At 39.1% G+C, this 17,069-nt stretch overlaps 2 protein-coding genes across 3 annotated transcripts; both read right to left on the bottom strand.

The window, feature by feature from the left end:
- Positions 1-52: 52 nt before the first annotated feature.
- On the bottom strand, positions 53-10,093 carry LOC137606628 (Golgi SNAP receptor complex member 1-like). 2 transcript variants are annotated; one of them, XM_068331966.1, is made up of 9 exons: positions 8,890-10,056; positions 8,065-8,185; positions 7,584-7,659; positions 7,011-7,118; positions 6,793-6,884; positions 4,702-4,776; positions 1,003-1,032; positions 823-905; positions 53-474 (listed from the first exon to the last, which is right to left on the bottom strand). In XM_068331966.1, the coding sequence occupies exons 1-9, from the start codon at positions 8,915-8,917 to the stop codon at positions 350-352; spliced, it is 738 nt and encodes a 245-aa protein (XP_068188067.1). In that variant the 5' UTR covers positions 8,918-10,056; the 3' UTR covers positions 53-349. The 2 variants fall into 2 exon arrangements, with proteins under 2 accessions (XP_068188067.1, XP_068188068.1); XM_068331967.1 differs by lacking the exon at positions 7,011-7,118 and having other exon boundaries at positions 8,890-10,093.
- Positions 10,094-10,495: 402 nt separating this feature from the next.
- Positions 10,496-12,525, bottom strand: LOC137606629 (beta-crystallin A1-like). The gene is made up of 6 exons (XM_068331968.1): positions 12,482-12,525; positions 12,057-12,119; positions 11,804-11,922; positions 11,532-11,673; positions 11,295-11,437; positions 10,496-11,142 (listed from the first exon to the last, which is right to left on the bottom strand). The coding sequence occupies exons 2-6, from the start codon at positions 12,093-12,095 to the stop codon at positions 10,995-10,997; spliced, it is 591 nt and encodes a 196-aa protein (XP_068188069.1). The 5' UTR covers positions 12,096-12,119; positions 12,482-12,525; the 3' UTR covers positions 10,496-10,994.
- Positions 12,526-17,069: the final 4,544 nt, after the last annotated feature.

Below are 17,069 nucleotides of genomic sequence, written 5' to 3' on the forward strand. Positions count from 1 at the left end.
AAATGCACTCATTACCATTATTTTTTATTGTTAATCAGTAAATATATGTGTACATAAATATTAGCAGAGCATCAACATCACACAATCCAAGTAAAAAACTTTTTAAAAACATAATTAACAGTATATAATAGCTTGGGAATACAGAATGTAAATAAAGTTGAACCATTTCACTTTCATTTAAGACTTTTTAATGGAATTTGTTTTTCAAAATAAAATTCTTATCTTACTTATCTGATGCTTAAGAATGTTAAAGTAGAAGTAAGAACACATTTAGGTACAAAAATTTTTAAACTTGACTTCTAACAATTTTTTTGTTCTTAAATAGACAGTCATTGAGTTGACCAGTGCATCAGTGGAAAGTGTACAGCAACAGGAGAATGGTGCAGATGCCAATCACCCCGCCTAGAATTAAAGAGTCCCGCCTCTTGCGCAAATTGATTTTCTGGATGAGGCCGTTGATGGCAGGGAAACGATCTGAGGGGCGGGGAAGCGCGGTGAAGGAAAATAATTAAGGAGGGTTTTTCCTATGCTTGCAGTGTGTTAGAGACAGAGAGCAGCAGGGAAAATACATCAGCAGGGCTCATAACACAACCAGGAAAAAAAAATAAATGGAGTTTAATGGTGTAGACTGCAGTCTGTCATACCAGCTCTCACTGTAAGTGAGGCTGTGTTATCCAGCTCCGTGTCCTTGCATACTGTGGTTGGTTCTGCACAGAAGCAACCGAGACAACTTCATTCAGACATTCGTAAAAACCAAGAAATTTAAGTTTCAAAAACGAGGAATTATAAAAACAACAAATGGTCAGAATGGGAGAAGGATACTGGCCAAAGTTGTGACCCTGGTTTGAATGGACTTAAACATCCCACGCTGAGACGTGATGTTTTCTTTCATTGTCATGGCGATACTGGAGAAGAAGTTAAGACAGATTAGTGGCAGGAGGTCTATGAGTCTGTCTTCACGTTCAGATGGTCTGAATGGTTTGAAGACACTTCAGTGTTTACCTTATTGCGTTGTCAATGAACCTGTCAGAGCTGTGAGCAAGAAAACAGAAATCAAGATAAATCAATCTGGAACACTTTGCTTTATGAAATCTCCTGACATGAACACAACATAAAACCATTCATTCGTCAATCATTTTTAATCTTTGACATACTCTTCACAGTCTCACCAAATGAGGTTTGGTCTCACTTGACTGATGTTTATGAGCCTTGCACAGTCTAAAAATACACTTTTCAGAAATTTAGCTTTACCCAGCTAATCCAAAATGAACCTCCCTTGTTAAATGAACTTATCCACCAAAAAAGCACAAAGATTATGGAAGAAAAGAAATCTGCAAAGTTGTAAAAGCTGGGAAAACATGGCCAGGATGGTGCAACGCACTTGACAAGTCAGCAGGGCAATCAATAAAAATACAGTTCACAGTAGCAATCCTTTGACAAAACCACGTCAGAAAAACAGACGAAAGAGGTTATGAACATTTCTATAGCAGCAAAGGCTACTGACACCCATTATGGACCTAAAAATGACAACAACAAAAAAAGATCAACTAGAGACCATCACTGGGAACGTCACCATCCCTCTGTGTGTCCAGTTTCTGGAGGAGAATGACATCACCGTTCTGGACTGTCAGCAATGCACCCTGACCTAAACCTCGAAAACCTGCAATTAGTGTGACGGTGTGATCATCATCTACACACAGCAGCAGCTCTGACTGAAGAGTGGACCACCGCCCCATGCTAAGAGGTGCTGCCAGCCCATGAGGAGGATTACTGCTGTCACCAGTTCTGTTGGGGACACCCCAGTGCCGATATTGTAAAATGTTTTGCACTCCATTCTCTAATTTAAGATGATCATTAGGAACAGAACAAACGAAACTACTGAAGCAATTTTACATATAAAACCAGTTTGTGTGTTTCTTTAAACCCTTAGTGTGTATTTTCAAACTTAAATTTCTCCTGATTTAGGAGTCATGAAATACCACAACAGGACGAAACCTTCAGGTCTGTTATCTTAAATGGAACTCTTCCTGTGACTCCTGTGAGACATTGTGGTTAATGGATGACTACTGAGATCTGATTTGTCAAATCCAACCCTGATTATATCGGATGCCAATCGGCAAAGTCAAACCAACAGATTCATAAATATCAGGATCTTGCACTGGTTCCTGTGTCATCAGTTGTAGGTGTCAAACAGGCAGATAGATGACCTGAACGCAAACAGGGTTTACATCAGCGGCCGTTAGAGAGACAGAAAGTGACGCATTCAGTCTAGAGATGAGATGAGCTCATAAGAGCAGCTGGCAGACTCCACTGCAGACCAAAAATCAATACGCTGCTTTATACTTCCTCTATCTATTCGTCCACCTCTCCAACCATCTTCTGCTGTCCTCTGGCTTTTATCTCGACCCCTCGTTAGCCGGCAGTCCACAGGCGAGGATGCTCCTTGTTTCTCTTCATGTTTTTTTATTTTCCCATACCAGCTTGTTTTTAATGTAAATTAACAAAACTTAAAGGGACAGTTAAGTTAATTTTAAGTGACATATACAGTATGTAATTCATCATTATGAAATATAGAAGAAAAAATACATTTTATATGTGTAGCATCATCCGTTCGGTCAAAAAAGCTTAAAATCTGCGCTGCAGCAGCTTCCGCATTCAGTGGTCACGTGGGCGTCATACGTCACTGGGGCCAAACATAGCTTAGCAAAAAGACGCAACTTTCAAATAAATTCACTGTGGAATTAATAACAACTACAGTTGTTATTAATTCCACACAGTCCAATAGTAATAAATGGCGGTTAGCTCAATGCTAACATAATATGGACAATCCCATTGACGGGCTAGTGCGTTAGTATTTTTAGTGCAAAACCTTCCCAGAAGGTATTCTAAAGAACAACGGGTCCTTGTCTTCGCGTCTTTTTGCAACCGTTCACCTCACAGGTAACCATGATACTTTATGATACTGGTGTTAATCTCGTCTAGAAGTGCATTGTTTCTTATGGCTGCTAAGCTATGTTTGGCTCCAGTGACGTATGACGCCCACTTGACCACTGAATGCAGAAGCTGCTGCAGCGCAGATTTCAAGATTTTTTGACCAAACGGATGATGCTACACATATAAAATTACATTTTTCTATTTTTCATAATGATGAATAACACATATGTCACTTAAAATTAACTTTACTGTCCCTTTAACTTCGCTGTGTGACTGTTTTCCTTTAAAAAATGCATCAAGACTCATTAACCCCTACAGTGGTCCCTGAACACACCCAAAAACAATATTCAAAACCCCCAAAATAGTAGTGGTAGATTTGTGTCATTTGGTGGGCTTCTTTATATTTGGTTTATATGAAGGATTAAAACTTGTGGTTAAAGCCAACAGAGTTAACATTCAGCCTTACATGTTTAATATCACAGAATACATCAGAAGATTTGTGATAATCTGATAAATTCACATTTGGGTTGGCTACCCAAACCATCTGTGCAAAATATTCAGATTAACAAAATAAGATGAATAAAAGTGATTAAATGCATATTCAACTTCAATGAATGTTACGTAGCTAAACTGCTTCCAGTGTCTGAGTCTGATGGGAAAATATTGACTATTCAAAAGTACGTTATTTGGGCAAACTTAGCATTCAACTTAATATTGATGTTTCCAAAAAGGAATTAGACAAATTAATGATCATAAAGTTATGTAGGGAATCCAAGTTATCCAATATTTGAAAACTAATTCTGTTAAACAAAACACAACGATAATATCAGGTTCTAAATGTTTGAACTATGTTTGAACAGAGTTTTAACAATGAGTACGTCTAGGTTGTCACAAACAAGCAGCATTAGGCCTGAGAGGCTGTGCAGGCTTTATTTTTGCAAACACACACTTAATCAACTCACAGATAACACAAAGTACAGGACCGGCTTCGAAATTGGTCAACTCCGAGAACTGGGATCAGGGCCAGAAACACTCGATCAGGACGTCTCCACTAAAGCCTTTTGTTTTCTTGTTTCATTACCAATCGGTTCTACGACACGTCAGGAACACGCTGAGTCACCATTAATTTACTTGACCTTTCTCCCAACACATCCCCTATTATTTACTTATCCTTTTGCAGCCATGAGAAGCATCATCAGTCACAATGAAAAACAACTGTGACTCTTCAGATGTTCAGGTACACACTGCCAAACACAAACACTAGAATCGACAGCATCATCGTCTGTTGGGAGCCATCAGTGTCCTCCCTTCTTCTCCTTCTGTTTCCCCTGACCTGTGCATCATGTCTGACTTTCCCCTTTTCCACCCGACCTCCCTCTATGAAGACCCGGGTCAGGTCTTTAGTATACATAAAAATCCTGCTCTCTAATCTGAAGAATCACCCACCTGTCTGTAAATGCCCGGTCGTCCTACCGCCCATCCCTCATCTTTGTCTCAGTTTCCTGCATTTGGAGTGTCAGTCTGTTTTGAGGGGTTTTTTTTCTGTCCAGCCTTTAAACCCATCGGGGTCGTTTTGTGTTCAGTGTGTACTTTTTTCCCAAGAAATATTTTAATTTAGCTCATTTATTTAGTCACGTTCTGTTCTAAGTTGTGTCTGAATGTAGTGTGCAGTTAAAAGGTTTTTAGACAATTCCTAGACCTTCACTAAAAACAGAAACACTCATTTCTGATTCTAGTCCTTCCAAATAAGTTTCTAAGAAAACTTACTTTCTGAGATGTTCGTGCTCCTTCAGGAAGAGCTCAGTCTTTCTGTTGTTCAGCCCTGAGCTGCTCTTGTAGGACCTGAGTGAACAAAAAAAAGAGATCAAATCGGAGATTCCCATTTGATCAGTTGATGTTGAGTTGAATAAAAATAAATTTTAGGTGCTTGTCAATGTTGCACATCTTCGACTGAGTGCAAAACCAGACCGGCATGTTTTCATGACCATTGATATTCATCTAATCTAATGATTAGATTAGATATTCATCTAGTATACATATTCATTTAATCATCAAACACGTGATATTTCATCAAGTCTTTGTATCTTGATGAAATATCATAAAATTAATTTATATTAATTTATAACACAGAACAATTCAAGCCAGATCAGAGCTTTTGGGGTTTGGATGAGGTTTTGGTTAATGTAAAAAAAACAACACAAACCTACAACAATAACAGATAATTAGAAGTCACTTCAAAACAAATATGTATGAATATCCCCATGAGGTCTGGTTCTCTTTCTTGGGGCAAACCATGTTGTTTAACCTCTTCACTGTTTCATCTGCTTCATTAAAACATTAAGCAACACTCTGACCTCCATTATCTTGTTTAAGCAGCTGTGTAACTGCCTAACAGGAGAAGTCGCCATTAAAACAAGTTTTTTTTTCAATCTATGCATCAGTCTGAAAGAGGTAATTTCACTGCCTCCTATAAACTGATGCCTGCATGCTGATTATGTACTTCCTGCATCAAGGCTTTTAAGTGATTAGCTCTGCTTAACCCACAACTCTCTCCTCCATTTCTTATTTACACAAACCCCTCCCTATTTGAACTGATCATCAATTCATCAACGGTTGCCTCCTCCGTTGCCCCTCTCTCTTCACTGTTCCTCCACACCTCTCATCACTATCGGAATAATTAGACTTCACTCTCACCATTATTGCAATCAGTCAATATTAGGGCAATGTCTCCCTCTCCCTCTCTGTTAATGTCTGACTGTCTCGTTCTCCATCTCATTTCGCTGTATCAGGCAGGACAGATGCAACCACTATCCCAAAGATCTGGCTGAATGAAAGCCTTGTGGTTTGATTTACTGTAGAAGGCACTTAGGAAAGATATCCCCAGAGGAAGAGAGAGATGCAGACTCTGAGAGTGGATGAGACCAACAGAGAGAGGGTGGGAGATCGGCTAGTACGAAGCGGTGCCTCTTATTAGTGGATGAAACATGATAGAAGGAATGGATAGAGAGACTATCAAAGGGTGGGGGAATTCAAAGTAGACATTTCCGCCTCCCCCTGGTAAAGAGTAGCATAGCCAAAATTCTGGGAGGAAGGTGGTGTGGGGAGGAGGGGGTCTAAACCATGCCTGTTTGTCCTAGTGTAGATTTAGTTACAAAATATAACACAGAACATGAAAAGTAATGTATGGTCAGTCAATGGGAAATAGTGATAAAAATCAGTTTTGATATGAAATCAATAGTCTCCAGATGATCAATTATTAATATTTACAGATGTCATCAGTCTTAGTATTTGAGTGAACTACATGTCTCTTGATTTTTGGAGTTGTTCTGACAAAACAGATGATTTAAATCACAAAGGGCAGTTTTAGTACTAACCTCAGAGTACTTAATGAAGAAATTAATACTGTGGATGAATCATAAACACACACACTCACGCATACGCACACACATACACACACAGGTTTGGGAAAATAAAAATCAACTACTTACAGGAAGTGAAAGTAGTACAGATCAGACATACAAAGAAGTGTTTTTATCGTGTGTAAGGAAATATCAACCAATTAAGATTGCAAAAATGTTCCAAAGAAGGAACGTTTGATGATGAAAACGTAAGAAAAGTTGTAGTGGAAAGAAGAAAGATGGAAGGCGCATTCAATTTATGAAATTTTTTTTAAAAATCAGGACATGTGTTTTTCATTTAACATTTCATTTGATGTCTCTGTAAGCTGTGTTCTGCTGTCAACTTTTCATTGATATTTATTTTTAAAAAAACCATTTACGCAGGCATCTTTCATTCACCACACACGAACTTCATGAAAGAAAACGAAAGATTTGTGACAACATTTATGAACGTGCTTACTCAATGTCTCTATGGACAGAACCCAGTAGGTCCTCCCTCTCTCGCAAAATGAAGAAGTTGCTTTTGGTTTTGTGGAATTCTTGAGTATAATCCTACAGAACATCAGGGAGACATGATGATACGAGTACATTAATGACTCACAAACGCTTTCTCTCACTTTAACTACTTTAACATCAAACAGGATGAGGAACACAAGAAAATGACGTAATGATACTTACCTGTAAAATGTCTCTGTGTCTCTGTAAAGTGTGCATCAGTGCAGTGTTATATGACGAAGTGCCAGGCGTGTTTATGTATTCTGCCATTTTGTCATTGACTGCTGTTAGCTGTGACAAAAAACAGCCAGGTATCATTAATCAGTCAATACCTTTATAGTATTTAAATAAGAATATGGAAACAGCTGATTTGATCTTTTATTAGTGTCAAGTTCTAGAAAACATGACTATATTTTTTCACACAAGCAATGTGTGTTTGGAATGGGGTGATGCTGAATGTGGTGTGTCTGATGGGGCTGATTAATTTCCCAAATTGATGGGGTGGACAAGCTGTTTGATTTCACACATCTGAATGTAGATGAAGAGTGTAAGATAATCCACTCTACTGATGTCAGCATCAGTAAATTATGTCAATCCTAAATAAATGTGAACAGACAGATCAATCAAATTCTCTGTAATATTTATGCATCACAACTCCAATCACCTGTTTAATTACTTAGCTTATTCTGCTGATGTAATGTCTAACCAATTATAGCTGTTGGTGATCCATACATTTAAATGTAATATTTGACTTACATTGGCCAACAGCTGCTCCAGCTCCGTAGTCATAGCAACAAGCATATTATCTTGAGACTGGCCAACTGAATCAGACCTAATTTAAGAATCAACGATAATCAATGTTCAAAAGTTATTTTTTCCTTAAATTCCAACTACTGTACAGTGTAAAATACACAGTTATCAGACAAATAATAAACAGGGGAAAATTATGTTTCAACATCAGTTGCAAGAGCATAAAAATATCGTAGTCTGCTCAGTTACAATCAATTAAAAGCTAATTGTTATAAAACACATATCATATTAAAAAGCTTAAAACACAAAACATTGTCTTATTGGAATCGACAACCATAAAGATATACAGTACTTAAACTTTAACATTGGAAGTTGGAGTGTTTTTTTATTTATTTTTTTTACACAAATATCAACTTGATAAATAAATCCTTTTAAATGTCATATCCAAGATCAGAGATGGTGTTAGAAGCTGGACGCTGACGCTGACCTGTCTCCGGTCCGATGGCTCCACTTGTTACTGCTGCTGCTTAAATTAGTGCAGAGTTTACTGAAGGACACCAGCCTCAGGTCCAGCTCATTCTCCAGCTGCCTGGCCTGTTTACGCAAATCTGACAGAAGAAACAGAGACATTCAGGACAGACTAGGCCCAAGCACACCTGTCATGTATGACCTGAAAGGATGACTGATAACTAGATTCTAAAAAAACTGGTCATGACAAGAACACAAGGTTTGATGCAGACCTCACACCACAAAGAGACCCACACTCAACATGAAATTAGACCATTAGACAACTCTCATTTCCAAAGCAGCACATCTTACCGCAGTGTTTGCTGATAGCTGAAAAACCTGTAAAGCTGCATTCCATCCATAATTCAGTTTTATATACCGGAGAATGAGAGAACTGTGATACGGAGACACCAAATTAAAATAAAAAGCATTTCACTTCATTTGGTTTCGAATTAGTTTTATTAGAAACAAACTATTTTATTATTTTCCCCAATTCTTTCCGGAAATAACATTGGATCAAACATGTAAATCGATTGATAGCTAAATCAGCAGCTGGTAGGGAAGTTTAAGCTATTAATCGATAACTGATTGCTGCTAATAACTTGTTGATGAACGTAAACAAAGTTCCACTTTGACGGCTAACAAGCTAACAGGTTCGCCAAAGAACCAGCTGTGCTACAAATATGGAAATACTTTAATTAAAGTTATACACTATGTAACGAGCTGAGTCTGTTTGATATGGTGCGGAGAACAACATGCAGCACACACACTGCTGAACTACATTAACGACTGTATAATATTTTACCTTCCCAATAGTTGCCGCTGGTCGCCATGTTTGTTGTTGACTCGTCATCATGAACCGTCAAACAGGAGCGACTGTCGCAAACACCAGACAGCGGCCTCTAGTGGGAGTGAACGGAAGTACACATCATCGTCATCTTCTCTCTTCGGATTTTCCCTTCAGGGGTCGCCACAGCGAATCATTTGCCTCCATCTAACCCTGTCTTCTGCATCCTCTTCTCTCTCACCAACTACCTTCATGTCCTCTTTCACTACATCCATAAACCTCCTTCTACCAATATATTCACTATCTCTCCTCTAGACATGTCCAAACCATCTCACTCTGGCCTCTCTGACTTTATCTCCAAAACCTCTAACATGTGCTGTCCCTCTGATGTATTCATTCCTGATCCTATCCTTCCTGGTCACTCCCAGAGAGAACCTCAGCATCTTCATCTCTGCTACCTCCAGCTCTGTCTCCTGTCTTTTCCTCAGTGACACTGTCTCTAGACCAAACAACATCGCTGGTCTCACCACAGTTTTGTACACCTTTCCATTAATTTCAGCTGAAACTCTTCTATCACACATCACACCTGACACTTTTCTCCACCCATTCCGATCTGCCTGTACACGCTTCTTCACCTCTTTTCCACACTCTCCATTGCTCTGGACTGTTGAGCCTAAGTACTTAAAATCCTCCACCTTCTTGATCTCTTCTCCCTGTAACCTCACTCTTCCACTTGGGTCCCTCTCATTCACACACATGTACTCTGTCTTACTGCGGCTCACCTCGTCATGAGAGTTAAAATTCAGCCAGTGATAAAACAAGCAGAACTCTATTCATATGGATGTGAAGTGTTTGTCATATGATAATCCCACAGCACATTAGTAGAAAAAACATAAAGAACCCCATTGCAAGTTATGCATGTAAAATACCTCTGCGTAATGAAATTATCAGAATATAGGTTTTTCTTTACTGAATCCATCTTAAGCAGAAATAATAATCTGGCAAAAGGGCTCATTTCAGCATTAGATTTAATATTATAATGGGATGGGTTGTGTAAACTATACTTAGATGTAGTTATATTGAGTAATGTACTTATAACTAGTCATACAATCTTTAAGCTAACTTTACCCGTTAGATAAAGTAAGTTGTGTTAAACTGAACACTATCCTTAATCAAAGTTTAAATGTTAACAGCAAATAACCAAGAATAGCAAAAATTGTGCCTTGTGGTTTTCTACTTGCATTTATGCTACATGCCTTTTATAAAAAGACATTTTAAAAGGAATTTGCAGAGAATACTAAAAGACATTTTACTCAATATGCACATGGAACATGTTAGCATATTGATTATATTATATGATCCTCTCATGACACCATATTATTTATGGCTACTTCATTCAATCATTTAAATATTTCTGATGCCTTTAGCATGACTGTATGTAAATTGTCCAATAATTTAGTGTGACACATTTGGTATCCTCAGAAATGTAGAAACCATGACTCATCATGACCATATTTTGTATTTCTATGTGATTTATGGTAGAACAGCAGGGGTTAAAGAGATCTGGTTGCATCTGAGCTGAGCTACCATTGGAGAATGAAAACCCAGTGATGATTGAGTCATATGTCAGTCATGTTGTGAATCTGTTTTTTGGGGTTTTTTTGCTCATTCTCTTTATTCATCGTCTTAAACATAGGCAGTCATGGATATCACAGTAACAGCAAGACTGGTGATTGTGTTGATGTAGAAGACAATGACGATGATGATGATGATGATGATTATGATGATGTCATCACTGGTGGAGATAAAGAAGAGCACCGTTCTGCAGCCAACCTCAGCAGATGAGGCCTCTCTTTCACACTGGCTCAGCGTTTTCTCTCAATTCTGTCATTCCTATTTTCTGTCTTTCTCAGATCTTTCCTCTCTTTTGTGGCATTTCATTAAAAAAAAAGTGCTGTGAACAACAGACACCAGTAAGCACCTGAATTCCAGCTCAGGATCCTGTTTGATCCAAAGAGCCAAGGAGATGGAAGTGGGGGGAAAGAGGAAGAAAAGGAGGGATGGAAGAGCAGGAAGAGGAAAAGGAGGAGGAGATAAGAAGGTGTGAAGGAAGAGCTCCACTCTTAGTGCTGGATCCTCCTGATGGACTGAATCTGGGGAGTCTGGGAGTGGGAGCCAAATTCGCGGTAACACTTGTACTCTCCTCCACGACAGTCACACTCCATGATGTACTGGTGGCCACGGTATCCAGGGTACTGGTAGCACACGAAGCTGCAGGAATAAGCAGAAATGTCTCAGTTGAGTAATTAACTTAAACAATGAGGTGAATGTAGCTTCAAAATCAATGTTCAGAGTTCTGTTGGAATTTTTCCACTCAGTGTGTTTGAAATTGTTCACATCAAACATTATGATGATAGACTTACGCTCCACATTGAACGTGCATGGATCCAACCTCGTTGTTCATCCAGCCCATGGCCTGCAGAGAAGGATAGTCATCGCACAGCTCGAACTGACGACCCATCATGTTCTCCTTCTCAAAGATGGTCATACGGGACTCCTTGTGGCTCTGCACGAAGATGGAGTGAGGAGATTCAGTACAACCTGAATTAAGGCTCAGCCTCAGCTGAACGAAGGGCTCCTTCTCTGTATATCAAACCTACAGCGCAGCAGATAGGCCTGAAGGAGATCATCCTCTCAATGCGGTAGGAGTTGCTGCCGCTGTAGGCCTCAAAGCGGGGGTAGTCTCCCTTCTCCAGGACAAACTGCTGGCCGCAGAAGCTGGAGTGCTCGTAGCCCACCCAGCTGAGAACAAAAGATGAACACGGTTAGCCAGAAACCAAGGAAATACAAAATCACCACACTTTATCAGTCAATGAGATATTGAGTTTTTTCATCATCTCTGGCCTCTAAAAGTCAACAACAGGATACGTACGCGCCACACTCCACCTTCAGGGAGCGAATGTTCTCCATTCCACACTCCATGATGTTCTGGCAGCAGGCGGTGAACTCCATACGCCTGCCCTGGAAATACTCCTGATCGTAAACTGTGATCTGTAAAGAAAAACAAAATGATGAATGAAAATGTGAATTAAAAAAAAAGCCTATCAACTTCTCTGCCTCATCATGGATTGAAACCTTTCACAGTTACCTTGGTTGATGGGTAATGTAGTACAACACATGCTTACCTTCCAGGGGCCCATAGGCATTGGGTTTGTCAGAGCCATGTTGTTGTTTCTTCTCAACTGTATCTGTGGAAAATACAATAAAATCAGGACAGGGATGTGAGATTCCCAAAACACAAATTCTACATGCATGTATATAATGTTCTTGGAGTTATCTACATAATCTCAATTCCTTACTTCATTTGTTACCCATTTTTAAATGTAGCTTTTTCTAAGGCTTTCCCATAAAACCAGAAAATATAAACCTTTAACTTCAAGCTGTTATTCTTTTTCCTGACATTTATTCTTTGAATTATAAGTAAAAAGATTCAAGAATGTTCTCACTCTGACCAGTTAAAACTCCCTGCTGTTAGTTGATATATTACACTAGAGACCCTCATGACATGTCCAGAAGAAGCTGTACTGGATTCATAACTCATTTGACCTACCTATACTGGTGAGCTGTGTGTCGCAGTGTTCCACTGAATGGCCTGCAGAGACGGTAAGTATGGGTGTATTTATACGTACGCGGGCATCGGGGGCCGGGGGAGAAGGCATGCCTGGGCTCATGTCAGCACTTTTGCTTTGGACTCCATTGTTTTGTTGTGTGAACTACAGATGGGTTAACACATAGCTACACAGTGATTACTGCAACACAAAGAGTTCACACAGTTATACTGCAGTACCTGATGTGCTCAATCTATATGATCAGGGAAAATGTGGTACTTTTCTCTTTATTACCAAAATAAGTGACATGTTTGCAGCGTGTAAGAACAGATTCCAGGATTAAAGTTCATGTGAGATTGTAAAAAGAGATTTTTATAGTACCCTTAGTTACTACTATTATTTTCTGATGTAATCAATCTAAAGAAAACCTTTTCACAGTCTTTGGCACATTTGACCACATATTACATCATCAGGTTGTTAAAATAAATGACATTTGGTTTAAATTCTTGTCTCCATCAGACAATCTAATAGGACTAATGACAAAACACCAACAAATGCACATTTTCTGCAATATAAACATCCACTTATCCTTTTTGGATTTAGTTTGTATTTTCTTTTTTTGTTGTTGTTGTTATCAGTTACACATTAACCTCTTGATGATTTAAACTGCAGCCAATGGAAGAAATGAAATAGGCAAAAGGACAAACCAATCATTATTCTTTCTCTTTCTAAAAAAGGAGGTGTTGATTTTTTTGTGCTCTGAATCTGAATAAAGAGGAAGACCCATGTCTTTATTTTCAGACACATTCAGCTGAGAAAAACTAATCTGACAGCTGACATTTGAATTAAAGTTTAATTTAATAAAAGCAAATGTTTGGCTTGGCAGAGGTCTGAACAATTACATTTCCTTCTATTTTAAATCTCTTTCTGTATGATGTCATTTTATCGGCTGAGTTTGTCCCCCCGTCTCTGATTAACGTCCAGGGTTCCGGCTCATTGATAAACGTTCAGACACCATCATCTCTTTTCTCAAGACTCAGATCAATCGCTGCTCTCCACCCTGTTAATTCATTTTACAATGTATTTCAGCATTAATTTCATTACTTGAAACTTGAACATGTAGTTTCATAATGCCTGGGCAAAGTTGATCCTCTAAAATAATAGTTATTATTATTTTTTATATCAGTAACCACTTACAAATACATTAGGCTTGAAAGAGATCAGGTGCATTGGGTGTGTTTCATAGGAGGATGATGTCCACGTTGAGGATGGCATCAACCTGTTTGATCATGAAGCTGGGTTTAAGTTTAAATGGTAGTGGCCCATCATCATCATCATCATCATGGACACTAACTGGTGTTCAGAGGTAAAATCTGTCAACCAGGATCAACCTCTATGTGAAAACTATGATAGTTAAAACATGGAGCTGCATTTGTCCTGGTTTCACTTTGTGGTTTGATATAAGCTGTGAATGACAATACCTGTTGCTATTTTTGGAAAACTGGTACAAGTCAATAAAGCAACGATAAAGGTTAGCAGGGGGCGATGGCACCAACTAAAAGGTCTCATTGGCTGGACTGGCATCAACTATTGTGACTATCACCTGTGTCTCACAGGAAATAATGTGGTAACTGTGTGAAAGAAAAAGAAACCAAAGATTAACTTTATCCTGTTTTTATTTTTTAAAATTTTAAAATTTGACTTTATTCCTTAGTCAACTAAAATGTGTATTTTTGAAACCCACACTAGTGGGTTGTTGGTGAAGTCATTCAACAGTCATTTTTCAATTTGTTTAATTTTTTATTACAAAGATCTGAATTTAAAGGTGTTCTTATTATTAATTACATTGCTTAATTCACCAAACATAATGAGCGAGCAACTGGTAGGTACATAACCCTTCTGTCTCCTCCAGCTGCACCAAACAATAAACATTTAGGAATGGCTTACCGTGGTCAGCACATTGCCCAGACTCTGTGTATGAGTGTGTGTGTGTGTGTGTGTGTGTGTGTGTGTGTGTGTGTGTGTGTGTGTGTGTGTGTGTGTGTGTGTGTGTGTGTTTCTGCTGATGATAGCATCACCAGCTCAGATGTGACAAAAGAGAAAGCAAACTCAGCAGGCCGACATGACAAGCCCACACTGGCCATATAGCCGGTTCTCTGTGCGTACATACAGATGTCAGATGCATAAAGAACCTCATTTTCCTCTGTGTGTCTGACGGCCCACGTGACAGCACAGAAATGCAGTCACACACTGACACACACACTTTTATTTTTCCAAGCAGAACTTCTGTGGAAGTAAAATTTGAAACTTAAAGGCTTGAAAGTCTTTCAAAGCCTCAATGCTGATGCTCTGCTCCACCTCTGAGCCCTTAGTGATAAAAAGACATAAAACAACTGCAGTCACTGCTCATGTTGTACACACAAAATGAGGGTAACCGTTATAATAAAGATTATATTACAACAGAAATAATTTGTTTGTTCCTCTGCAATCCTGGAAAGCACAAGTCTAATTTAATAATATATTTAGCAACAAACACTTTGCCTCTAGGGTGCATCATTTCCACATAAACCTATTCTTCATGTCGGAATCTTTGGTCAGGCATTTGTCTCAAAGGGTGCTTTGCTGTTGTAGCTGCTGCAGTTATAGTCGCTTTTGTAGGGTTGTCATCACATAAAGCTTCATTGTAAAGCTGTAATGGAAGGTGACATGTAAAGGAGATGTCCAGTGAGTTATATCGAGCCTTGATTGCCTTCCGAAGAGGATGGAAGTTAGACAGAGTTATTTTCTTCTGCTCTTACCGCAACTCATCCATCCAAATTAAATTTGTCAGAACATTTGTTTATAGGGTAAAATTTATCATCTTTATTCATTCAAGGCTCCAGCCTTATAAACTTATAATGGCTTCCCTTATGAAAGGATATCTGTAAATGTAAAATCTGGTTCTGTTAATTGTATTTGTACATAAGCATAAAAACCCTAAAAACAAGTCAAGCATTACATCAAATACTATGCTTTGCATCTGAGGGAGGCCATCTATTAAAGAACAGCCTTCCAGATGGGAGAAGGATCGCAGAATCTGCCATAAATAATTTGAAACAGACATTCAAAAAATAAAAAATAAAAGTGACCAAGAAAACACATTTAAAAACAAACTGATTTAAAATAATTCCATTGGTCATACTTTAACATCCAAATCCATAACATGTCTAACAAACCTGGGGCTGTGGTCGGTGAACGTTGAGAAGACATTTGTTTCGCTTGAAGGGCATGCAACCTTGCAACTACTCTTCAGCTACTTGCGGGGGAGGCCACGTGGAGGCTGTCTTCTTCTCCCCCTCTAACAAACCCGATCCAGTATTTATAAAACTCGAAGGTTGTCTTGTTCACACTCAAACTGAAAAGAAAGACAATAGCTTAATAACTTTATGGAATTTCCCTCAGGATTAATCTAAAATCTGAATAATAAACTCTATCTTAATCAAAGACAAATGAACTGGTTAACAAAATGTATAGAAATATTTTGTGTTACGGATCATGTGGCCTGGTGGTAAGCTGGTGTCTTATCCAGGGTTCAGCTTTAACCTGTAGCTAACTGGGATAGATTCCATTAGAGCTGTGACCAGCTAGGAGGGTAAGCAGCTGAAGGAAGTCTATAAGAAAATGGATGGATGGATGGATGGATGGATGGATGGATGGATGGATGGATGAATGGATGGATGGATGGATGGATGGATGGATGGATGGATGGAAACATGTGGATGGGTTACCCAACATGCCTTGAGGCCTTTGAGGGGTGCATTCTGGACTCTCACCAGTGTCTCCTGTTGAGCAGAGGTCGGTGTTGAACAGAAAATGGTTACTGACATATTGTCACCGTGGGTTGAATCTATCACATAGTTGCTGACTTCCTGATTGGTGTTTTGACAAAAACAGTAGTAGTATTGCCCTCTAACATCAGCCAATCAATTTATTTTGAACAAGGAGTAGATAAATACATTTTACAGAATAGACCCTTCAAACTAAATCTCAGGTGAAGAGGTTTGCCACAGATTTTTGCAATCTCCGCTGCCTTGGTTCTAGTTATTGTTGTGGTTAATCTGTCACAGACCTCCATGTCCTTTAATATGACCGTAAATGCATACAGGTGGTGGCAGCCTCCTCTAGTGAGTTCTCCATTGAGCTTAAATCCTCAAAAGCACACATTATAAATAGTAGAGGTTCAAATCACACGCAAACAAACAGCCTAACGCTCTTTATTGTGAATATTTCCCACCCTGATGAAGACGTCATGCAAAAACGAATTGGGGTTCATTTTAAAGTTCAAACATGACAATAATTGTTAGACAGAGTGTACTTTGGCGTTCCCATGTGATCTTCATCCACCGATCATTTCCTCCAAACCCAACCTGAGCTCAAGAATCGCTCTCATCGCTGCCTGACACACACCGGCGGCTTTGTCATCTTGATTGGTGCGCTCATCTGTCGGTTGTAACGCCTCATAGGGCGCTGCTGAGACACCCCCCCCCCCCACACCCACCCACATTTGAAAGCGACGGCCAGCTGCCGCCTCTTTTTCAATTCCGAACCGAG

Source organism: Antennarius striatus, chromosome 13 (assembly GCF_040054535.1).
Source record: "Antennarius striatus isolate MH-2024 chromosome 13, ASM4005453v1, whole genome shotgun sequence".
NCBI classification, from domain to species: Eukaryota; Metazoa; Chordata; class Actinopteri; order Lophiiformes; family Antennariidae; genus Antennarius; species Antennarius striatus.

Bases quoted from the DNA above. Each gene is read 5' to 3' on its own strand.
- LOC137606628 (XM_068331966.1), bottom strand. From the start codon at position 8,917: ATGGCGACCAGCGGCAACTATTGGGAAG. The intron at 4,777-6,792 runs GTAAGCACGTTC...TTGTTCACTCAG, and splicing joins TCTGTCCATAGAGACATTGA to GTCCTACAAGAGCAGCTCAG. The intron at 906-1,002 runs GTAAACACTGAA...CTTCTTCTCCAG, and splicing joins TTCATTGACAACGCAATAAG to TATCGCCATGACAATGAAAG.
- LOC137606629 (XM_068331968.1), bottom strand. From the start codon at position 12,095: ATGGCTCTGACAAACCCAATGCCTATGGGCCCCTGGAAG. The intron at 11,923-12,056 runs GTAAGCATGTGT...TTTTCTTTACAG, and splicing joins TGCCTATGGGCCCCTGGAAG to ATCACAGTTTACGATCAGGA. The intron at 11,674-11,803 runs GTACGTATCCTG...TTTTGTTCTCAG, and splicing joins CTGAAGGTGGAGTGTGGCGC to CTGGGTGGGCTACGAGCACT.